This window comes from Zootoca vivipara, chromosome 13 (assembly GCF_963506605.1).
Source record: "Zootoca vivipara chromosome 13, rZooViv1.1, whole genome shotgun sequence".
Taxonomy (NCBI): Eukaryota; Metazoa; Chordata; class Lepidosauria; order Squamata; family Lacertidae; genus Zootoca; species Zootoca vivipara.
This window is the reverse complement of record NC_083288.1, coordinates 14,399,308-14,424,143: the sequence shown is the minus strand read 5'-3', so window position 1 is coordinate 14,424,143 and position 24,836 is coordinate 14,399,308. Positions and strand designations below refer to the sequence as shown.

The 24,836-nt window shown below is 46.0% G+C and overlaps 1 protein-coding gene across 1 annotated transcript in view; it reads right to left on the bottom strand.

Annotated features, from left to right (window-relative positions):
• The window catches only part of LOC118094583 (uncharacterized), a 33,914-nt gene that overhangs the window by 3,187 nt on the left and 5,891 nt on the right, over positions 1-24,836 (bottom strand). The window contains exons 6-22 of the mRNA XM_035135112.1: positions 24,321-24,425; positions 23,126-23,194; positions 20,912-21,016; positions 19,265-19,333; positions 17,666-17,727; positions 17,407-17,510; positions 15,627-15,745; positions 15,208-15,309; positions 12,653-12,715; positions 12,103-12,207; positions 10,270-10,341; positions 9,541-9,625; positions 6,577-6,653; positions 3,935-4,078; positions 2,937-3,008; positions 2,392-2,509; positions 944-1,140 (exon numbers count right to left, since the gene is read on the bottom strand). Coding sequence (XP_034991003.1) covers positions 944-1,140; positions 2,392-2,509; positions 2,937-3,008; positions 3,935-4,078; positions 6,577-6,653; positions 9,541-9,625; positions 10,270-10,341; positions 12,103-12,207; positions 12,653-12,715; positions 15,208-15,309; positions 15,627-15,745; positions 17,407-17,510; positions 17,666-17,727; positions 19,265-19,333; positions 20,912-21,016; positions 23,126-23,194; positions 24,321-24,425 — 1,668 coding nt within the window. The remainder of the gene's footprint in view (positions 1-943; positions 1,141-2,391; positions 2,510-2,936; positions 3,009-3,934; positions 4,079-6,576; positions 6,654-9,540; positions 9,626-10,269; positions 10,342-12,102; positions 12,208-12,652; positions 12,716-15,207; positions 15,310-15,626; positions 15,746-17,406; positions 17,511-17,665; positions 17,728-19,264; positions 19,334-20,911; positions 21,017-23,125; positions 23,195-24,320; positions 24,426-24,836) is intronic.

The following is a 24,836-nucleotide window of genomic DNA, read 5'->3' as shown; positions in this document are numbered from 1 at the left end:
CATAGCGCCATCTACGTGCATTACACGTAAATCAACAGCAACAGAGTTATGCCCTTCTCCAGGTAACCACATCCTAAGAATGCTACATATGTATTAGGATAATAACATGATATATATTTATATAAGAATCTATGGGAGTACATTACATTGCAGTTTTGTATATTGTTTCTGCACATTTTTTGTTCTTTTTGTTCTTTTCTCGTTCTTCTCTTCTGTATCACTTTATTTGTTTATAATCAAAATTCTTTCAGTAAAATAGTAATACCAAAAAAAGGGAGGAATGGCTTATCTGAGAATATGAGAACCTGACCCCAAAACTAATTCTCACAGTACAGCAAAACCAGAGCAGGACTGCTAGTGGTCAGCACAGCACTTTACTGCCAACACTTCCTGTTTTCCAGTCCATTACCCTGTGGTAATGACACTTGCATGCATGAAAGGGTTAACGGAAGCCAGAAATGAGCCCAAGTTACCTTGTAGGAACTCAGCAGTCTCCCAGCAGCCTTTGCCTCTTCCTATCCTCCCCCCAGCCCTCTGAATGACTTGGCAAAAGCTACATGATTTCTTTTGTAATGAAACCAAGTTCTTTTCTTTTCAAATTGTTTGGAACCTTTTCTTCCTTACTTTTACAGCCAATGGGTGAAGACTTCTTTATTGTAACTGCAGAAACTCTGTAAGTAAAATCATCACTTATTTGCAAAGCCAAGTGTCTGTGATTTATTCTAGCCTAAGTATTTTCACGGGGAACGTTTGTTTAAAGGTGGTGGACAGATGTAAAATCTAAAATCTAAAAAGTTTTATTGTGCTTCGTACCAATCGTCAGTGTGCTAACTGATGCAAGAGAGTAAGAATCCTTTTTTGAATCCCTCTCTCTGACAGACCCAACTTTGTTCTTAGCAGCTATTTTTATTGGCCATAAACTGGCTACACAGGCATTCTTCACCTCGGAGCTGTTCCACATACTCCTCCAACTCCTTGTCTTTCATGACGCAGATACGGGCAGCACCAGCATAAGCAGACAGCGAGGTGGATTTGGATTTTTTCATGGGTCCTTTCTTCAGAGCGGACTTGCTCTCAGTAATGCTATCGGAGCGCCAAGCTTTCTTGCCAGTAGATTCCAGGAACTTTTGCCGGTAGTAGCTAGGAGGCAACCAAAAGAACAACACTGAGACAAAGGCTAAACGTTACAGAATGTGAAGGAACTGAACTCTGTAGTCCTGGGCTACTTGCGTGGCTCTGAATATTATATGTAGGAAAACATATTTTACTTGTGTGGACTGTTGATACAGGCTTATCTTTACTGCATATTTTCTTGTTTGTTCACTAGGGATAAGCCTGGAAATCTAGCCAAGGTCCTGAGGCAATGAAAGCTCCACTGGATATGTGAGAGGTTGCACACCCTTCATCTGAAAGTGGGGGGATTAAAAACTCCAAACTTCATTGAACCAGTAACCCAAAATTTCTATCCCACATCCAAGGAGAGCTGTTCACCTAATAGCCGCTGCCCCACTGCAGAGCAGAAACTGACAGCCAATGAACCAACACATGAATGAATGACTCAAGATGGAGACACTTTCTTTCTTTCTTTCTTTCTTTCTTTCTTTCTTTCTTTCTTTCTTTCTTTCTTTCTTTCTTTCTTCCCTCTTTTTTGCCAAATCGTTTTTATCAATTTTCCAAATTTTACCAAACCAACCACAAATTAAAGCAAATTTAATACACGCCCCCCAAAAACTGGTTTCCTCCCCTCCATCGTTGATGTGTCCACAGTTTCCGCTTCTTGCTGCATTACTTTCCCAGGTATTTCTAATTCACATTTCATTCCTTGCAATTAACCTTACAGGTGAAACTCGGAAAATTAGAATATCGTCGAAAAGTGCATTTATTTCAGTAATGCATCTTTTTCTTTTTTTTTCTTTTAATTTTTACAAATGCTTTCTTTTGGAAATTCCGCAGTAATAAAACAAATAGTTACAATAATACAAAAATAAATATCGGTATTACATTTCATTAATTACATTCCATTTATAATTGACCCGCCTAATGACAAATAATTACAATTACAACAAATAAAGGCTTGACATATCTTGCTTTGCATGTCATGCATCTTCTATATCTCATATATTGGTTTCACCTTTTAAGTTGCATTACTGAAATAAATGCACTTTTCGACGATATTCTAATTTTCCGAGTTTCACCCGTGTATTACAACTTTTTGTACTAAACAAACAAAAAATACAAAACAACAACAGCACTCAGTGAGTTTCATGGCTGAGCAGGGATCTGAATATTGATCTCCCAGGTCTTAAAACCAGCACCAAACTGGCTCCCTAATAAACAAACAAACAAACAAACAAACAAACAAACACACAGACCTCTGCCCCGGTTTCTCACCTGACAATATTCACAGTGGTTTTCCTTGACAGCATAGAAGTCTCCACAAGCTTTGACAAAAGCTCAAATAACAAGATCCCTCGGGCGTCAACAGTCTCCATGTCACCTTTCCTTGGGGCTGAGAGGAATGGGGGATACAGAGCGATTAGAGAAGCTCCCATTTACTCACCCCTTTCAAGCCATGCCTATAACTGCTGCAGTTGGGGAAAGGAAGGAGAGTTGAGTGGCTCAAATTTTAATCCAGAAAACAACAACAACAGCACCTCAGATATCCATCTTAATGGCCACCACCAGCAAATTAGCCTTGTGTAGCTACAGACATTTTCCCACAGAAACTCCCAAGATGCTGCAGAGTCCATACAGAGAGAGCAGGGATCAGCCCTAGGACTCAGCTGAATTAGTAAAGAAAAAGCGTTTTATAAGCATTATAACACTGTGACACCAGATGGCGCTGTGGAGCTATGTTTTTGCCAACGCGATTTTTCATACAAAGTTTGCAAACGCTTCTTTGATGTGACCCTAAATGACAACACAGTTTATCTCACCTACAGCCTGGATGAAGCGGTTGCTGTCTGTGATGATGTTAAGGAAGTCTGTGAAATTCACCTTTCCATCTCCTGCAGGACAACACCCACACACACACACAAAATAAAGAGCTGATCAGACGGCCGAGACAGTGAATCACAATAATGCCTTACTCCTAACAGTAGTTGCTGCTGGGCAACCTTGTCTCTCTCAGACTTCCATTCATTCACTTGCATGCTGTGACTCAGTTCTGCGCATGCTGGAGAAGGGTATGTCATTTTAGGAGGCAAGAGTTTACCAGTATTTTTGCAAATTTCTTCAGTTTTTGGGTCTGAGAAATTCAAATCTGCTATTATGTTTGTGATTGGACCACATTTAGCTTGGTAAGCCTACGTTTGATGAAGAAGCACATAAACTGCTTTCGGAAAACCAATAATTTTGCTTTTAGCTTCTGAAAATGTCAAGTAACGCTAAATTATAACATGTAACAGAGGGTTTCAACCTTTTTTGAGCCCATGAATCCCTTAACCAACTACATTCTTTCTGCAGCACCCCTGTGGGGCTGAGGAGCCCAGTTAAGTCACCCCTTGCCTGAAGAGCTGGCAGCCTCTCACCCTTCCTTGAACACCCTCTAATACAGTGTTTCCCAACCAGTGTGCCTCCAGATGTTTTGGGACTACAACTCCCATCATCCCTAGCTAGCACGACCAGTGGTCAGGAATGATGGGAGTTGTAGTCCCAAAACATCTGGAGGCACACTGGTTGGGAAACACTGCTCTAAATAATAATAATAATAATAATAATAATAATAATAATAATAATAATAATAATAATAAATTTATACCCCACACATCTTTACTCCTTGTGGAGTGTTCCCTCAGCCTCCTCTGCCCCTCTCATTGGAAGTCCTCTGGGCAGCTGCTTCTGCTTTCCCTGGTCTCTGAGCTGCCCACCCCACCCAAAAGAGAGGTGCCCCCTCCCCCCAAAATATTTTGCTTCAGCTCCAGAGAGCACTCACTATCTGTGTCTGCGTACACCAGCTCATCAAAGGCTTCCTCCTCCGTTAAGTTGATTCCCAAGTTATAGGCCGTGCTCTGCAGGGCTCCAAGATCAATGGTTCCATCGAAGTCCTTGTTGAAGGAATCATAAGCATTGCGGAATGCTGTACAGAAGTTTGAGGTGGGGGAAAGAAGAGGGAAGACACAGGGGAATACAAAAAAATGATTTGCTCGGAGAATCCGTGAAAAGAATTAAGCACCTACCGGCCAAATGTCTTCTATGAATGCTCCCCACCTCTGCCTCTGCATTCGAAACCCCATCCTATATAATAAAGTCCAAGTGTCCCTGCGTCCAAGTTGTCCCGTGTGTCCCTGGGTTACTGCGCATGTACCCCAGAGACACAGGGATTGGACGGAGAGACAGGACGCACACACGCGCGCGCTCCCCCCACCTTCCGTTTCCCTGCGGCTGCCAACCGCCGCTCCTGGCTGGACTGAGCGTTGGCGGCGGCGGGGGGGGGGGGAAGAGCGTGCACGTGTGTGCGTCCAGCAAGGACAGGTCCCGGCAGCGGCGGACCAAGATGGCGGCATCGGGCTCCGGGGCCTTCCTCAAGCCCCTCAGGTGTGGGGATCCAAGGAAGGAAAGGCGGCCTCCCGTCCACTCCGGGCCCTTCCCTGAGCGCTACCCAGACGGCGGGAGTCCGAGGCGAGGCAGCCTCCGCTTCTTCTCCCCGCACCTGGGCAGGTCCTTGACGAGGGCCTGCAGCTCGGAGAGGAGCTGGTAGTGGCGCTCCTGCTGACGGGCCAGCCGGTCGCCCCCGCCGAAGCCTCCCAGTCCTCCGGCTCCTGCTGCTGCGGCTCCGGCAGCCAGGCTTCCCCCCGTCGTCGTCGTAGGCGAAGCCTGCGACGAAGCGCACCATGGCTGAGGGAGGCGGCTAGGCCCAGGCGCCAGACTCTGCCTCCCCTCGCACGCTTTCCCTCCGTGAGGGGCCTGCCCTTCAAGGCCAGGCGCTGCTTGCCGTGCCTGCCCCTGTGCCTCTGGGCGTGAGCAAAGGGCTGTCCCTTTCTCCTCCGCCGAAGCGGAGGGCGAAGGGCGGGCTGCCAGGCGCCCACAAAGGCAGGGTTAGGTGAGACCGTGTGTGTGTGAGGGGACAGCGGCAGGAGGGCTTGGCCGGCGCGGGGGAAAGGAAGGGGGGAAGCCTTTGTGTAGTGAGGGGAAGAATAGGGGGCTCTCTCCTTCGCCACCCTCCCCTCGAATCAGCCCCCTCTTCCCTTTGTCTCGCCTCCCTAACCCCTTTTCCCAGCGGCGGGAACGGTGCTCGCTCTGGAACTCATTGTCGGGCAGCAACGCCTCTGAGCGTGTGCAGAGTGCCCACACTTTTCTAGCGCCTGTTTTCTAAACGGGCTGAATGACACTAGTGTTTACATAAATTGCTATCCTTAGTGCACTAGCAAAGTCAGTAGTCCTCAAGCTTTTCTGACCCAGAACTCACCTTTAACACAGACAAGCAATTGGGGAACCATTTCTTAATTATTTACCACACAGACTTCTCCCCACTTACATGTGACCAACTCGAGTGCAAATGCAAATGCATATAGGTGCAGCGCTGGGAAACAAATAATTTGACCCAAACCCAGAAGTGGCGGGAGAGAGCTGGAGAGCCCTCATGGCTCACAATTTCGTTTATGTGCGTGGGGGCCCCCGTGTAATGGGGTTGGGAAAACACCTGTATATTTGTATGGTGGAAGTGCAGCTATTGCACACACCCCCCCCCTTAGATAAGGATGTGAATCAGCAGGATTTAAACTCACCAGTTGAAGACCAGTGGTCTAAATAATAAGTTTCATTGCTTTCAATGAAAATGAATGTGTACTAACTTTGTCTAGATTGTATCCCCGCATTGACTGATTACCATTGCTTATTCCCACCCCAACCCCAAAATTCTGGAAATTGTTTCATGAGGATATTGACTGCTGTGAGTCTTTCATGTAATGCATGTATGTTCTTGCTTACATTTCCCTAGCTTGTTTGTCTGTATGTTTAATCCTTCTCTCTTATAACTGAATTTGTATTTTAGAATTCAGTAAGATACATTTCAGTAAGATACAATTCAGTAAGATACAGTAAGAGGGCACTAGGAGAAGGGGACGACAGAGGACGAGATGGTTGGACAGTGTTCTCGAAGCTACCAACATGAGTCAGACCAAACTGTGGGAGGCAGTGCAAGACAGGAGTGCCTGGCGTGCTATGGTCCATGGGGTCACAAAGAGTTGGACACGACTAAACGACTAAACAACAACAACAACAAGATACATTTGTAAAACAAAACAAAACAAAATATATTGGGAGGCATCCTAGGACCTCTCTGGTCTTGACCTTCCCAACCTCTGAGCAAAATAAAAAAGAGCAGGTAGGGTTTGTAGTATCTACAGTGGCTTTCAGACCTATGAGTTGGTTGTCTCCAGGGTCTGAAGAAGACTTAACAGTTGCATCGGGGGTAGCCAATGTGGTACCCTCCATATGTTAAGAACTACAATTCCCATGAGACTCAGCCAGCATGGCCAATAGTCAGGAAAAATGGGAGTCATATATGCTCCATCGTATTTGAAGGTGTTCCAGATTGGCTAGCCCAGAATTATGTTTTGCAAACAGGAGAATTACCTTCCAGTTGTGGTTTGGTCAGGTTCCTTGCTGCTCTTGATTTGCCCGTCTCACTGGGAGGCTCAGAAAAGGGAATTCTGCCAAAAATACAAAGAAAGAAGCACAACGTTGATTAGCCGACTCATGGCTTCTCCAAACTTAGCTTTTGCCCTGCTCTTTCTGAGCTTTAATGCCCTGGGTCTGAGCATTTTTTAATTCTATTTTTTCCCTGCGAAAGCCGACTTTTTAAAGCTGCATTGTCAGTTTGGGTTTTCCACAAATTGATGTTTGCTCGGATTGAGCTTTAAAGAGCAGGCTGTCTGTTTTTGTTTTTTTAAAATTGTCATTCATTTGAGAATCCATTAACGGAACGAATGAACTGGAGTACTAGAACTTAAGAAGAGGTAGGCAACTTGGGATTAAAGAGGTTTAACAGTCATTCCAAAAATCGAGAAGGATCTGTCCTCCACTAAAACCATACAGATCATTTTCCCCATACTATTTTCATGTCAATATTTGTAGTTCATTTAAATGAGGCGGTAAATACATTAAGACCAGAGTTAAGATACGGTAATGGGGCACATCCAATGCAGGGTGCTTGTGCAAGGAGAATTTTCCGACTGCAATTCTTTGCCATTGTACCCCCTTTTCCTGAGGGTCGGGGGCTCTCAGTGTTATAAGAATTTTAAGGTCTTAGATATATAATAAATGTTCATAAATGTACCAAGCAAACACGTACATAAATATATAAACCACATGTCTGAAGCAGCACAGGAAGACAGTCCTGAAACCATTTTAACTCCCAAACTGACCAATTGTTTCTCTGCAAGGAGGGAGGAAATGAAAAAAACCTTCCCATTGTCTCAGGAATTAAGTACCGTATATACTCGATTATAAGCCTACCTGAATATAAGCCGAGGCACCTAATTTTACCTCAAAAAACTGGGAAAACTTATTGACTCAAGTATAAATCGAGGGTAGGAAATGCAGCAGCTACTGGTAAATTTCAAAAATAAAAATAAATACTGTCCTGTGCCTTTCCCAGCTGTCGGTGGCGGGGTGGGGAGAGAAGCGGCGAGGAAGGATCCCTTCCTCGCCGCTTCTCCCTCCCTGCCGCCTCACACAGAGCAGGCATAGGACGGGGGTTCGGAGAGTCACAGCGCAGCGCTTCTCCGAACCCCCGATCCTGTGCCTTTCTCCGCTGCCACCCGCCTCACTCGAGTATAAGCCGTGGGCGGCTTTTTCAGCACATTTTTTTGTGCTGAAAAGTAGGCTTACACTCGAGTATATACAGTAATTACCGTCTCAAAGGAATGGCCAGACTACCAGAAAAGGCAATCAGATAACCTGGCAGACAGGAAAAACAACAACATTCGAATTTCTGTTGTAGACCGTCTTTTCTGTGATGTAGGTATGATGTTTGCGTGGACAGGCAGAGTCCCCCCCAAACCCCAGGTGACTCCTGGGCAGAATAATGACTCAATACAACGTGTTATGGGATTAAAATTGGCCACAACTTTATTAAGTTTCAGATGTAGGGAGACCTTGGCTCAGGCATTGGGTGTTTTCCTTACCAGTCCCCAGCCCGGGATCTGGGGGACTTCAGGGTTATCCAGAATGTATGGGGGTTGGGCTGGCTCTGGAGAACGTATGTTCAAGCAGAGAGAGCCCGCCCCCATTCGCCGCCACTGGAGGGGGAGAGCAATGACAACCTCTCGGTGTATGGCCAATGCCTCCCCCCAAGACCCCTTTAACGGGGGAACCCTGAACTTGACGCCACAAAAGGGGTGAGGTCACTGCCTCACGCCCCCCTCCTTTAGGAAGATAGCCAAAATGATTCCGCTCAAGGCCTGAAACCGCCGAAGTTGTGACGTATTGCTACGGGAAAGGCAAAACCTGCCAATGCAGGAAAATTCCTTTCTGGCCCTTCAACAGCGACCTTGACGTAGCAGTGCCTGCATACCTGTGGAAATGAGGTTAACCTCCAAAAGAAAACTTCAATATGGGTGTGGAGGGTGGGAGAAGCTCTGGAGCCAACTGCTGCTTGCAGGTAAGATTCAAATTCTATTGTGTGAGCTGGACAGTCCCTCCCCTTACCTGGCCAGTCCCCTGGCAACACCTCCCCAGGCGGGATTGGACGATTGGCTGGGGTAGGCGGAGACCCCAGGTATCCAGCCTGTGAAGGTAGTGCCAGTTCCAAACTACCAGGGAGCCGCTCTGGGGATCCAGGGGGCTGCGTGCGACCACACAAAAGCCCCCCCCCCGTTTAATGTGGGGAGCGGTCATTGTGGGGAGTGCTCTTGGGCTACACCCCTTCTGTGATGTATGTATGGAGGGGTGGTCTGGCACTCCAGGCATAGCTGCCAAGTCTCCCGTATTCCCCGGGAAACCCCCGTTTTTTCAGCTGCCCCCAGCTGAAAAAATGGATTCCCCCCCCCGGTTTATTCTGGCGCGGTGGCCATTTTGGAACTGGGCGGAGCATGCTCAGAAGCGACTTTTGATGCTGCTTTGCCCAGTTCCAAAATGGCTGCAGCGCAACTTCTGGTGCGGTGGCCATTTTGGAACAGGGCAGAGCAGCATCAAAAGTCGCTTCTGAGCATGCTCCGCCCAGTTCCAAAATGGCGGCAGCGCTACTTCCGGTCCAGTCCCTTATTTCTCAGGCCGGAACTTGGCAGGTATGGCTCCAGGGCAGGGAATTTCAAAATGGATATATAAGGCCTTGCACATCATGGTTATGGGTTCCTCCTCCTTCCTGCATGTGGTGAGTGAGCACCCTGTTGCAACAGTCAATAAAGATCAGGCTTACTAGCTGCTTTGCTTCTCAATATTCTCTGGTTGGTCTCTTGTTATTTTCTCCTACCGATAGAGAAGCTACAAAAGGACTCTATATGGGTTCTGGGTACCCCAAATGGGAAAAGGAGCAGTTTTTTTTACTTATATCATCAGTTAGGTGGAGGGAGCTTGCATGAGTGAGCCCTGACTAACCTGTTTGGTGGCTCTTGGTGGTGCCTCTCTGTTACCTTTGGAAACCTGATGGACTTTGCATGTAACTTTTTACCCACATAGGTTCCTGTGAAGAAAATGAGATTTGCATAAACCGTCACCCGTTTATTCAGCATTCATCCTGATTTACTTGCACAAAACGTACACAGTGTTTTATTTACAGTGGTACCTCGGGTTACGAACTTAATTCGTTCTGGAGGTCCGTTCTTAACCCGAAACCGTTCTTAACCTGAGGTACCACTTTAGCTAACGGGGCCTCCCGCTGCCACCGCCGCCGTGCGATTTCCGTTCTCATCCTGGAGCAAAGTTCGCAACCCGGAGCAACTACTTCTGGGTTACGCGGAGTTTGTAACCCGAGGTACCACTGTATTTCCTTGATTAAATTTATATCCTAGCCTTCCTTCCAAAGGATAGACTATGTTGAGTCTCTACTGAGCATTTGTCTGGATTTGCTTATGGGGCAGTTATGTGGCAATGAACTATTATTATTATTATTATTATTATTATTATTATTATTATTATTAGCATTTTACCCTGCTATTCAGCCATAAAGTGTCTCTTGGAGGCTGTAGAAGTGAGGCAAAGACGTTGGGAGGGCACTAAGCACTGCCATAGGTTGTGAAGCTACCAAGTCCAAGAAATGGGCTTTCCCCCAATCTGTTGCCTCTATATTTCCATCGCCAAAGGTAAAGCAACAACAACAAAACTCACCCTCCATCTCCGAGCGGGCTAGAGTGACATTGCAAGCCCTTACAAACTCTTTCAAATTCACCGTCCCGTCCTCTGCAAGGCAAAAAGAGAGAAGGACTTGAGAAAGGCCAATGTACTTTTAAAAACCCCATTGCAGAGAAAGAAGGGGGAGAGCACAGCCTTCCTTACACGGCTTCCTTCCAGATTAAAAGGAAAAATGCCTCTTAAAGAACTGCATTGCAGTTTTCTTCACAAACATTATTGTTGTTTTATTTATTGAATTTATATACCGCACTATACCCGGGGGGTCTCAGGGCAGTTCACAGAATAAAATCAAGATATAAAACCACAAAATACATAATAAAAATAAAAACAACAACCCAATAGCCCCACCCAACACATTTTAAAAGTGCACAGGATATACATAAACCACATTTTGACCTCACTAACATGGAGTGACAGATTCCCCAAGACAGATCATAGCAACAAGTAATAATAATAATAATAAAATATTATTTATATGCTGCCCATCTGACTGGGTTGCCCCAGTCAGTAGCCATATGCCATATATTATATAACTCTCTCTCTGTGTGTGTGTGTGTGTGTGACACACACACACACAGTATCCAATTAAAACAAGCTCTGCCATTTAAAGTAACTTAAAATAAACTTAAAAAGCAGAGACATCACCAAAGGTCCATATAGTTAAAGCTATGGTTTTCCCAGTAGTGATGTATGAAAGTGAGAGCTGGACCATAAAGAAAGCTGATCACCAAAGAATTGATGCTTTTGAATTATGGTGCTGGAGGAGACTCTTGAGAGCCCCATGGACTGCAAGAAGATCAAACCTATCCATTCTTAAGGAAATCAGCCCTGAGCACTCACTGGAAGGACAGAGCCTGAAGCTGAGGCTCCAATACTTTGGCCACCTCATGAGAAGAGAAGACTCCCTGGAAAAGACCCTGATGTTGGGAAAGATTGAGGGCACTAGGAGAAGGGGACGACAGAAGATGAGATGGTTGGACAGTGTTCTTGAAGCTACGAACATGAGTTTGACCAAACTGTGGGAGGCAGTGGAAGACAGGAGTGCCTGGCGTGCTATGGTCCATGGGGTCACGAAGAGTCGGATATGACTAAACAATAAGAACAAAATAAAAATACAGACCTTTCTAAAACAGCAGTCATTTGAAAAAACAAGGACATATAAAATAGCCTTAGCTCAGCTAAAAACTGACAATCTGCCTCACTCTCTGAACGCCAACTGATATGTAAGGGTTTATACAAATTTCCAAAGGGCAAGGCCCCAAAAATTGCCTTGAAACCAACCTTTTGAAACTGAAGGCAGTAGTGACTGAAACCTATTTGTTCACAGTAGTTTGACTCTGTAGAAAATATTAAAATAACGGACCACATAATAATGGACAGATCTCCCGAAATATGAATCACTCTATTAAAAATTCAGAATGAATGGCAAAGGCTAGTGAACAGCCTTTATCAGCCTTGGACTCCCAGATGTTGTTGGACTACAATTCCCATCATCCCTAGCTAGCAGGACCAGTGGTCAGAGGTGATGGGAGTTGTAATCTAACAACATTTGGGGACCTAAGGTCGAGTAAGTTTGCGCTAGAGTATGGTGGGTGATGGGTGAACTCTAAGGACCTGGACAGGACTTGTGACCTTGTTATCCCATCGGAGAGTTGTCGATGGATGTGCCACAAGAGAGTCACCCAGACTGTGGACCAAAAGTCTGCATCAACCTGTGTGATATGCAGATGTGAAGGTTTGGGGAGTCATATTTTAGAACTCTTAGTCCCATGGTCTAATGAAGATGAGAAGACCATGGGACACACTCACCATTCATCATTGCAATCTTCTGCGCTTCCTCCAGTTCTTCCTGTGTTAAGAAGATTCCCATGCCACCTAGGACAGTGTCCAGGTCGCTAATATCCACTTTTTCATCTTTAAAGGAAAAGAAATACAGATTCATCATATTAAACTGTGGAAAACTAATCCCATCTGGTGCCTCATTTGGCCCCTCCGCGTCTCGCGGGCTCGGTTGCCCCCGAACTTGTGGCGCAGAGCTGCCCGCAGCAGCTGCGGCGCTCCGACAGAGAGGTGGGCTCTTCCCTGGACTCAACTCTCGGGCCCCGAACTCTCAACCTGGAGCCCCTGAGAGCCCGGCACCCAGCACCCCCAAGTGCCTATGGGTAAGATGGCCCTGAACGTACTCTGGCTAGAAGGAAGAGAGGTGGTGGTGAGGCGCCATGGCACCATAGCTGGGAGAAGAACGCTTGGGGTCAAGGCAGACCCACCTTAAGGTCCTGGGTGGGTTAAAAAGCTTGCAAGCCTTAATCTAGAAGATAGCCACTGCCTCTCCATTTTCCACGTGAAGGTTAAAACTCACCCTGAATACTGGGGAGGTCTTGAATGGCCCACATGAAGTCTTTCATATTCACAGTACCATCCTCTGTAAGGCAAAAAGATTAGCTGGGATGGGAAAGAGAGACCCACGCTGCTGCTTCCCTGGATGAATTATCATATTGATTCATATGCTGTCGGAGGGTTCTTGTCCTTGTCTTGTTGGGCTGGGCATGTGATAAAGGGGAGCCATTCTGGGGTGAAGGCGTCGCCTCCCTCTCGCCCATCACAGTTTCCCCCAGGAGAACATTATTTCACTGCTGATGGCTCATTTTGCAATTTTTTTTTTTAATGTACATTTTAATGTAGTATACGGCAAGGGGCCTTCACACTGTTCCTTGTAGCAGGTGTCTAAGAAACTGAAAATAATGATAATATCAAACTAAGCATTTTCCCTCCCTTCCTTTGACTCAACCTGAAGGCAGAGTTAAGATCTAAACAACAACAATAATAATGTTTATATATCTCCACCAAAGTGCAGGGAGTCTGAAGTTTGCTGATCTCGATATACAGTGGTGCCTCGCAAGACGAATTTAATTCGTTCCGTGAGTCAATTCGTTTTGCGAAAAATTCGTTTTGCGAATCGTGGTTTCCCATAGGAATGCATTGAAGTTTCTTTTTTTTGCTCATAGGAACGCATTAATTAAATTTCAATGCATTCCTATGGGAAACCGTGATTTGCAAGACGAATTTTTCGCAAAACGAATTCGTCTTGCGAGTCGCCATCAGATCGCAAGACGCATTCGACTTGTGAGGTACCACTGTAGAAGAAGGCACCAGCACAACAATATTTGGTCTTACAGCTCAACTATAAGACCAAAAAGAACATACTTTAAAAAACAATAATGTTACAATCACTGTTTTATTCTGGATTGCTTTATTTGAAGTTTTCATGTGTTGTAAACCGCTCTGAGATATTCCCCCCCCCTTTAAAATAGGAGGAGGTATAGAAATGAAATGAGTAAGAATGAGAAACTTTCATTCAGAAGTCTTCTGCAGCACCTCAAGAAGTACTGCGTTAAGAGTCACAATCTTTCAGTCTAGCAATTTAGAGGGCCTGGGAGGCTTTCAAATCAATTTGCTACAGAAAGACACATCCAGGCATGTTTTATTGGAAAGATTGGCTCTTCCTTCAACTAATTGCCTTGTCTAATCCTCTTTTGAAGACATCCTTGTTGGTGGCCGCCATCTTGTAATGGCAAAATCAAATCAAGAGTTTTAACTATGCACTGTGTAAAGCAGTACCGGTAGTTCCTTCTGCCTGTCCTGAATATCCCACCGTTCAGCTCTAAGGGCCTTCTGGTGGTTCCCTCACTGTGAGAAGTGAGGTTTCAGGGAACCGGGCAGAGGCCTTCTTGGTAGTGGTGCCCGCCCTGTGGAACGCCCTCCCGCCAGAGACATCAAGGAGAAAAACAACTACACGACCTTCCATACCGTGTTTCTCCAAAAATAAGCCATACCCCGAAAATAAGCCATAGTGATAGGCAGTTTAACCTTGTAGGTTAAACTGTACCATACTTAATAATAAAAAAGACATCCCCTGAAAATAAGCCACCGTGTGTTTTTTTGAGGAAAAATAAATATAAGACGGTGTCTTATTTTTGGAGAAACACGGTAGACACCTGAAGGCAGCTTTTAATGTGTGTTCTTATCTATTCAGTTGGAAGCTGCCCAGAGTGGCTGGGGCAACCCAGTCAGATGGACAGGATACAAAAATATATTATCATTATAGCATGATGAGAAATGGAGCGGGGGAGGGGTGGCACTTACAGTGGTACCTCGGTTTTCGAGCATCTCAGAAGCCGAACGTTTTGGTTTTCGAATACCCAAAACCCAGAAGTAATTGCTTCTGGAAGTCGAACGGCTTCCAATGCATGTTTTCCCATTTTCTCCACTGACTTTGGAGACTGCCCTCTGGGCCTCGGTTGTCGAACGTTTCGGAAGTCGAACGGTCTTCTGGAAAGGATTACGTTCGACAACCAGGGTACCACTGTATTTCTATCCCAGGAAGATGAAAGCAGTTGTGAGAAAATATGGGGGAATTGCAATTTGATGGTGATGTCTTCCATAAATGCCCATGAAGGAGAAAGGGCAGTTACACATAAAAAGCACCCTGGAAGCATCCTAATTGGAAGGAGGGTGGGCAGTGAGTGGCTGATAATTCCACCCCCCACTCCCCGTCCCTGGCTTTGTGTAGTCCCCACCCTGCAAAAATTAAAAGCACCCTCCCTGAGTTGCTTTTCCAAGCATGGGAGAAAGAGATGATGAAGATATTTTTTCCCCTGAGGGTGAAAAGCAGCCCAGGGAAGAGAATTTTGAGTTGAAAAAAAAATGAACAGGGGGAAAGGTCTATAGTGCAGCCTCCCTCCTTTCTGCCATACAGATTCACAGCCCACTCCTGGCTGCTTTGGGTTACAAAAGTTAAAAAGAACGTGAACATGGAATATGTACTGTAGCTTGAGCATCAGGTGTGGACCATTGGTGGCACTGAGGACTTTTCAGGGACATGATGCAAAGGTGAACCCAGTGATTCATACTCACTATTGATTGTCCTTTTGATAGCCTCCTGAACTTCCATCTGAGTTAAGTGAAGCCCCATAGCACCCAGGATAGAATCCAGCTTGCTGACATCCACCATTTTGCCTTGAACAGAAGGGGAGGGAACGCTCAGTAGCAATTCATACCCATCACTTCCATTGTGTAAAGTTAATTCCAGATATTTTCCATGTTATTCACGAAACGTAGTTTGGTCCAAAGGCTCCTCCCTGTCCCCACTTTGAGGCTCCAGAATGTCCGAAGAGCGCTATAGTTACTAATTAATTAATTATTTGTTGTCACGAACCATGTGCACAAGAATGTGCACATGTGGCACAGAATAAAGAGATCGGTGTTTTTAATAATAATTTCTTGACCCAACTGCATTGTAACCACCCATCTTTCAATATTACGGTTCAGCTCACCAGTCTGCTGGCTTGACAAGACCGAATGCACCCCTCTCTTAAATGTTTCCACGTCCACCGTCCCATCCGCTGCAAGGAACAAAAAGAAGTTGTGAACGAGACACAAAAGTGCTAAGCGGCTTGGAAGGTGGCGGCAGCGGGAGCCAGAAAAGCAGTTTCACTATTGCTTTGGCAGAGAGACAGCTCTCAAGCTCAAACCAATGTGAGGGGCACGAATTGGGCCAAAAACTCTTCTCCTCCCCCAGCGGCACAGATATTAGTCCCAAAGTCTTAATATCTATCTCAGGGTTTCCCAAACTTGGGTCTCCAGCTGTTTTTGGACTACAATTCCCATTCGTCTCTGACCACCGGTCCTACTAGCTAGGGGTGATGGGAGTTGTAGTCCAAAAACAGCTGCAGACCCAGGTTTCGGAAACCCTGATCTATCTGAATAAACAACAAGGAAACATGCCAATGCATAATTTTAAAAAATTGCCCTAAACATAATCAGTTAAAAAACAAAAACAAAAAAAACCAAGAGACAAAAGCAGACAGGGTAGGGATCAAGCAATCGGCAGGGTCTTGAGTTGCAGGGTCTTGAGGAACCCTCTGGGGAACTTTGTAACCCCCACTTTTTTGCTTAGGGGCAAAAAAGATCTGTGGTAGGAGTGGCATCAGTAGCAACAGTCCACCTGGAGGGGTAGGGTTTGGAAAACTGACTCTTCTATTTCTTATTTTTTCCTTCCCAAAAGGCTACCTGCTGACCAGGGAGAGGCAGTCACAAGTCCTCTACCCTATATTTTGACTTGGCATAGGTGAAGATCAACTACTGCCAGGAAGAGGCAGTCACAAGTCCTCTACCCCAGTGTTTCTCAACCTTTTTTGGGCAACGGCACACTTGTTCCGTGAAAAAAATCATGAGGCACACCACCATTAAAAAAGTTTAAAAATTTAACTCTGTGCTGCCCTATATTATAATTATGACTGTAAGAAACACTTGCCAAATATTGCTTTCCGGTGGGTTAGTGTAGAATATTGGCGGCCGCCAGGCTCGTTTGCACTGAGCTTTGGGAAAGAGTAAGAGAAATATTGCTTTCCGGCGGGTTAGTGTTGTGTATTGGCGGCCGCCAGGCACGTGACAATGTAAATCGCCCTTCTTGTCGCCGCACGTCGCGGCACACCAGCCAGCGTCTCACGGCACACTAGTGTGCCGCGGAACAGTGGTTGAGAAACGCTGCTCTACCCTATATTTTGACTTGGCATAGGTGAAGATCAACTACTCTGCCACTATGAATAAAAATGGGTGCTTCTGTATACAGTATTTTCACAGTTTTTACCTGGAGGGAGTGGGGAACCTGTGCCCCCTCAATCAGCTCTAGCCGCCATGACCAATGGTCAGAGATGATGAGCCTTGCAGCCCATCTAGAGGAACACGACTTCTCCCCTCCTGTTTCAGAATGGTGTCCTTCATGTTGTGTGTCTCCCATGCTCCTGCCCAGAAGCCACTGATAACCATTGACATTTTTGTACATGAGGATTAAACTATATGTAATGCAGATTTTGAAGGATGCACCCAAAGCTATTTTTGGTTGTCCCGTCAGGTTCATTTTGCCATGTGATTTTGAGCGGTGGCTGCAGCACAAGCAATTTGACTGTTCCCCTAACCTTTCATAAACAAAACTGATCAGAAGAGTTGTCTTGCTGAATTAAATCAAGCTCATCTAGCACTTAGCAGCAGCAGCGAGATATAAAGAATCAAAGAAACCAACCATCAATTGGAGTACATTTCAACGCCTCATACAGCTGCTTGTTGGTTAACTGGGTGCCCATTTCATCCAAGACTTCCTCCAGGTTTTCGATAGCAACCCTTTTCTCTGCAAAAGAGGCAACAGTGTTGGCAACAACCTTTTGCCGAATGCCCAAAGATTTGTGCAAAACGTGCTTGGGATCCCAACACTGTCCTCGCAGTGCAATGCTCTCCTCAAAAGGGTCGAGATTTTGCGAGTGTCCCATATAACTGCTCAGAGGGTGCACATGAAGTGCCCTGCCTAAAAACTTACCTTGAGGGACAGCATGGGGATGCAGCAGAGCACCTCTGCAGGTCCTGGCAAAGCGTCTTTTCCTGCCGGGAACCAGAACTACGAGGTCCAAAATCCCCAGCAGGAAACTAACACTATGTGCATCATTTCTACCAGGGAGAAAGCCCCACAATGGTCAAGGTGGGACTTCTCCCTGGCAGAAATGATGTGCGTAGTGTCCGTTTCCCTCCAGGGATTCTGGGGCTGCTAGTCACAGAATTCTAGAATCTTAGAATCATGGTCCAACCCCCTTCCCAACACAGGAAATCCAGGGCTAGAGCTGTCCAGAAGGCTCTGCTTGAAGACTTCTACCAAGAGAGAAATGAAGGAGGAGCAAAGAGAGACAAGACAAAGGAGCCTCAAGTTGCTAGGTAGGTAAGGTAAAGGACCCCTGGACAGTTTTAGTCCAGTCAAAGGTGACCATGGGGTTGTGGCGCTCATCTCGCTTTCAGGCTGAGGGAGCCAGTGTTTGTTCACAGACAGCTTTCCGGATCATGTGGCCAGCAGTACTAAACCGCTTCTGGCGCAATGGAACACCATGACAGAAACCAGACCGCATGGAAATGCCATTTACCTTCCCACCACAGCGCTACCTATTTATCTACTTGCACTGGCATGCTTTTGAACTGCTAGGTTGTCAGGAGCTGGGACAGAGCAATGGGAGCTCGCCCCATTGCAGGGATTTGAACTGCCAATCTTCTGATTGGCAAGCCCAAGAGCAGGGGATTCGGCAACCTAAGGCCCATGGGCCACAAGCAGCCCATGGGGGTCATTTAACCGCCCCATGGACTCCCGCCACCCGCTCGGTCGACTCCCGTGCGCCACGTTAAACCAGCGCAGAGCAAAGCAGAGACCACCTTCCACGATGCTGGTCGGCTTCCCATTGGCTGCAGGAAACTCCTGCAGCCAATGGGAAGCTGCATACGCCTCCTCCGCACTGGAAGGAGCGCCCAGAAAGAGCATTTGCGCATTCGTTTGCGCGCACACACTCCAGCCCAAGCCACAAAAACTTTGCCGACCCCTGGGCAAGAGGCTGAGTGGTATAGACCACAGCGCCACCCGTGTCCCATGCTGGGGAAGGACCTTGGGGAAGAGAAGGCTTCGGGAACAATGGAAGAACTATGGGAAGACAGTGACCTTTAGTTCTCATTGTGTCTCATTGGGGCAAGATCTATTGCAGAGAGTTACTTGGCTCATTAGATCTGAGCTGTTTTGTTTCTTTGAATAAGGAGTTAACTTCACTGGCACCTTGTGAGTTATTACTCACCTGTCCCTGACAATGATTGTATTCATTTTTCCGCAAGACAGAAACGCATTACAGCCTACAATCTCACATCCGTAACACATTTGCAACCAGTTTCCACATGCCTTTGAACTGCTTGAATATTCAGCACCCAATGGCTCATATCTGAATGCCGGAATCACCTCTACTGAGCAGAACTATGTCTAGGGTGATATGAAAACTGTGCCACATATAGAGTCCACAAATAGTACAGTAACTTATTGGTATGTCCAGGGACTCCCCCCCCCCCCAAAACAATGGGTTTGTTAGTGTGATTGGTTTTAAGGCTCTCAACTTACTGGTTGATGACAACCCTCGGAGCGCTTGGATTTCTTTGAGACAGGCACTGAGGTTTACAGTTCCATCCTCTGCAATGCAGGGAAAAAGAAACAGCAATAGACTGGTCCCATAGCCACTGACATCATTTAAATCGCTGTCCCGGAAAACATCACAGACACTTTGGGTGGTCAAGAACATGGCAGAGCAGCATAGCTGTTGTCCAGGACTGGCCACTGGAGAACATTACACTGATTTTTTTGAAAGAGGTTTGTTGGTTACCAGCCAGCTTTTAGGCTAAAAATTCACTGTTCTGAGGGTAACCTTTAGTGTACACACCAGAGGACATGTGTACTCTTGTTTGTGATTTAAGACCAGATGTGCAAATCTGCCTCCTAGCATAGGAAGATTAAACCCTACATTGGGAAAGCCCTTCTCCCTCTCCCCACCTCTCCTCCCCTCCCTTCCCGCCCACCCGCCCTGAGCCAGAGGCCGGAGGAGCCGGTTCCATGCCCGCTGGAGCCTCCTCTCACCGCCGCCTCGTTCTCCCCCTCAGTGCGCAGCCCCAGCATGGACGTTAGGTTTTAGCCTTCCACGCCCACCACCGTTGGTTCCTTGCCTGGGGCTGACCCCGAGGGGTGGATGGCTGGCGGGCCATCCTACCCCACCCCACCCCTTATTCCCCACGTCGTCATCGTCTTCTTCAAGAGCTAACTGCAGTTTTTATGCTTCAGCTCCTTCCCTCCCTCCAAATGAAATCTACAGTAGTTCAAAATGCTATCGTAGTTCTTAGCATGCGTGCAAGTAAGGGCATTTAAACATCTGTGCATTTAAGCTTTTGGCTTCATTTACTGGTACTGTATTTAAAAAGCGGAGAGAGGAAGAGATACAGAACATTTTTATTTGGTGTGTGTTGGAAGTTTGGGATATACTCGTTACGGCGAGTATATCCCAAACTCTATATTTTGACTAGAAAAGTAGGGGGTTTGTCTTATACGCCCAGTCGCCTTATACGCCGGCATATACGGTACTTAATGGTTGGGCGCTGTGAGGGACAGAAGCTATAGACAGCCCCCTCCCATCTTAAACACGAGCTCTTCGCCCAGTGCAAGTGGGAGTGGGGAGGGGGATGTTTTGAGCGGGAAATCAGGAAGCAGAAGCCAGGGATCAGGCAGGGTAGCCGAGCCACGGCGCCGCTTGGGAAAGGAAGGGGGAAGCAGGGAAACCGTGGGACGAAGACCAATCCCAGCGACCCCGGAATTGCATAAGAAGCGCCGGGGGTGGAGATTTAGTATCCCCAGGCTACTTTGCTGGAGAAAGACGCGGGAATCTCCATTTGGAGGTTCTGCACCGGACTGACAACATGTACTGACAACATGTATATAGCACTGTTTCAGCACTGTAAATAGACTGCACTAATAAAAGGATAAAAATGCAGAGCTGTGAGGAGTCGTTACTCTAGAGTAGCCACCACCGCCACTGTGACAGGCGCAAATTGCCTTGCGAGTATTTTTATAGGGTCAGCTCTCTCAGAATGAAACCCCACAGTCTGAGCATCAGATATTCTGCATATTGTTTCATATGTTAGAGGGCTGCTTTATTTGTTGTTAGCTGGTTTGGGCACCACTGTATGGAAAGTAGGGATAAGCATTTGAATAATAAATACTGACCATTCAAATCCACATTCTCCAAGACGTCCTGCAGCTCTTTTTCACTCAAAAAGAAGCCCTTGCGGGCCAGAATGGATCCAAGGTCCAGAACAGAAACTCCTTCTTCTGGAGGGCAAAAGCGGAAATGGAGTCAGTGAGGCGATGGATAGACAAGAGAACACTCAAACTCACATAACACTAAAACCAGGGTTTGTTTAACAAAACACAAGATAATCCTGAGTTGTCCCACAGATTATAACAAACAATGGCTTATTTCTCTAGTCTTTGCTTTGTTTTCTAGTTTTCAAGAGCTCTGGCCAGGTAAAGGAATAATTTTTAGAAAGTTTTAAGTTGATACTAATAAAACAAATTCCAGTAGCATTCATGTTGGTACCTGGCCAGAGCTCTTGGAATCTTTTCATTTGATTTTCTCAACTCTCCAAGGACTCCAATTTATTTGTTTTCTAGTTTTACCAAAGGGTTGTTATGACCTGTATAGATTGTTTTTTTAGCCGTTTCCTTCTTCCATCTCCCCTCTCCAGGAATCAACTTTCACTTAAACCTTTCTCTTTCCAAATAGCATTGCCTTCCTATCCTTTCTTTTCTTTCTTTTTACCCAAATTTATCAAAATACAAAAAGGAGGGATCATGATTAGAAGTGGAGGGAAGGTAAGGTTATTTAACCCTTTTCCTGCACACTGATCCCAATGAAAATCCCTCCCGCCACAGGATTTTATTTGGATAACAGATGTCTAGAAGCAGAATCACTTTCCACATGTAGTTTAAATCAGAAAAGCAAAGATCGGGTGCTACTAAAGCATCCACGTCCAGAAGCATTCTTCCAGAGTGGCATTTAGATTTCTCTCTATTGTGGCTCTTCCCTACTAAATGAGAACCCAATCATTCACTGGGTTTGCACATAATTCTAAACTATGGTTTATTAAACCATGGTTTAGCTTTGTGTGTGAACTCTGCCTTGCAACTATGGTTTGTTTATTGTCAGCAAATCATGATCTTAAACCATAGTTAAAACAAAAGCAAAGATAAATTCAGAGCAGTTTTTCCAATATAGCAAAAGGAAGCGGATCGCATTTTGGAAGGATAACAAATAAGCCAAGATAACTGTGCGATATCAGCCTAGATTCTATGTAACAGGGCCGGATTTAGGTTTGATGAGGCCCTAAGCCACTGAAGGTATTGGGGCCCTTTATATGTCAAGCTGTCCGTTGTGAACAACAAATTGTCACAGTTTTGTGTTGAATATATGCTATATGGTAATTTATGGACCTAATAGGTATCTAAAGGGACCCAGGTGGCACTGTGGGTTAAACTACAGAGTCTAGGGCTTGCTGATCAGGAGGTCGGCGGTTCGAATCCCTGCAACGGGGTGAGCTCCCGTTGCTCGGTCCCAGCTCCTGCCAACCTAGCAGTTCGAAAGCATGTCAAAGTGCAAGTAGATAAATAGGGACCGCTCCGGCGGGAAGGTAAACGCCGTTTCCGTGTGCTGCTCTGGTTCACCAGAAGCAGCTTTGTCATGCTGGCCACATGACCTGGAAGCTGTCTGCGGACAAACGCCGGCTCCCTCGGCCTATAGAGCGAGATGAGCGCCGCAACCCCATAGTCGGACACGACTGGACCTGATGGTCAGGGGGCCCTTTAATAGGTATCTAAAGCCATTTGCACATGCAGAATGTAGGCAGCCTATAATTATATAGATATGAGCAAACCAGTGATATTTTAGGGAGCAGGCTAGCAGGCGGGGCCCACGACTTACATCATAGGAGCCTACACAACACAAAACACTGTTGCCGTATGCAGATTTATTTTATTTGTTTTTTATTTATTTTATTTGTTTTTTAACTTATATTTTGTAAATGTACATTGTTTTTTCTATAGCTTATACGTAAATCCGGCAGTCTATGTGAAGCACAACCAGAGGGCTGGAAGGCGACAATAGGACCTAGAGATGTTACAGTGTCTTCAAGTCTGCATGAGTGTAGGTTTTGCTGGCAAAATCAGAAGACAAGAACAAATAAAAACTGATGTTTTGTTGTGTGCTTTATGCAGTTGTTCCTGTCCAGAACTACATGCAAGACTCATGAGATAAACGCTGATATTTTACAGGATCTCAGAATTCTGACTCCAAAACACATGGAGCACAAAAAAGCAAGCATTTCCCTGTGGTGTGGGCCCTTCCCCGCTCCCAGTGCATTCTCAAACATCTTATTGACTCACCGCTCTGGCGATGCTGTTGGCTCTTTCTCACCTGTTTCATAAATTCTTCCAGGCTCACTTTCCCTTCAGCTGATGGAAAAAGATCTCAGAATCAGGAGGAGACCACGCTCCCCAACGAGGCTCCAAAAAAGGGGCAGATAATATGGTGCCCTGAGCGAAAACAAAATTTGCCCCACCCCTCTCTAAATCTTTATTATTTTCACAATAATTCCTTTTGGTACACAGTTGCTTTTTATGGATCTTCTCAGTAGGTATCTGTGCACATTTTTTATTACGATTATGATTATTATTTTGCGCCCCCTCAGCTTGGCACCCTGGGGGGGGGGAACCACTTGCCCTAAATCCAGCACCGCTCCAAATTTAAAAGGAGACCAGCAAACATCAATCAGATAATCTCAGTTCCAGTCCTTGTGGGTTCAGATAAAAAGCTGAAAGGGCCAACTTAAATTCCAAAATATCTACATATTTTTTTTAAAGAAGAAAGCCCCAGTAAATACTGTAGTCAAGTATTCACCTTTCCTTAAGAAAGTAAAGGGGCATGATGAATTTACAGGCCTAGAGTTTATTTTTCTAGTTGCCAGGATATGTTCCCTGAAGTGTACGCAAATTCCCTCTTTGCATATGTATTTGTACCTTGCTTCAAATGATATTCTGTATTTTTTGAAATTGCCATAGTTACAAGAAACTGATTCCTCCACATACTAGGCCCCCTCCTTAGTACCTACTCCTCTAGCACAGGGATAATGTCTGGCGTGTGGGCCAATCTCCCCCCCCCATTTCTCCCCCCTCAAAAAAAACCCACACCCACCTCTCCATCAGCTGACATCACCAGGTGATGTCACCTGAAGGATGGGATGGCGGGATTCAGTCCTGCTGGAGTCTGCTTTGCTAGCACACTCTAAGCCAGTAGGATTGATCCCTCCACTCCTTTGCTGGCCAGCAGTCCTGGGTTCAATCCTGCAGGGTGCTGCTTTGCCAGCACGTTCCTTGTGGGGAATGCAGTGGTGAAGCAGAACTCCTGCAGCCGGCAGTGCATTCCCTGGACATTTCCGTTACTATGCCTCTCATGCCTCTTGTTACAGAACCGTCAACTTTCGGATTGCGGGGTTTGCCCGGTGCGGGACGCCAGACCATCAGAGCTTGCAAATTATCTCGGCTGTTTCAGAGAACTCCTTCCCCTGAAGCCCATACTGACCATCCGCCGGGGCATTTTTTAATGCTTCCTGGAACTCTTCTTCTGCGAGCTGGATGCCTTCAATGGCCAGAACGTTGCCTAGTTCCTGAACGTCAACCATTTCTCCTGCAATTGGGTGCAGAACAGATTGGGATGACATGACTGCCGATCCTAAATACGTCAGTCACAGAAAGATATTAGTAAGCCGGAGGGTAAACTCTGTTCTGTTGCTGATCCCCTATGTACAGAGGGAAACTCTGAGCATTTTTTAAAAAACCCTTTAGTGTATTTTGATTGTTACTCTTTCACTACACTTTAAGCCATTACTGTATAGCAGGCCCGTCCAACAGGGAGATCGTGATCTACCGGTAGATCACTGACACCTGTAGTAGATCACTGGCTCCCCCCAAAGAAGCTCAACAACTATGGCTCCCCTAAAAAAGAAGCTCAACATTTTCACCCTGCAGCCCATCAAAACGGCGCTTTCCTCCTCCCTAAAAAAACCACTCAAAACCTTTGACCTAAACCCTAAAAAAA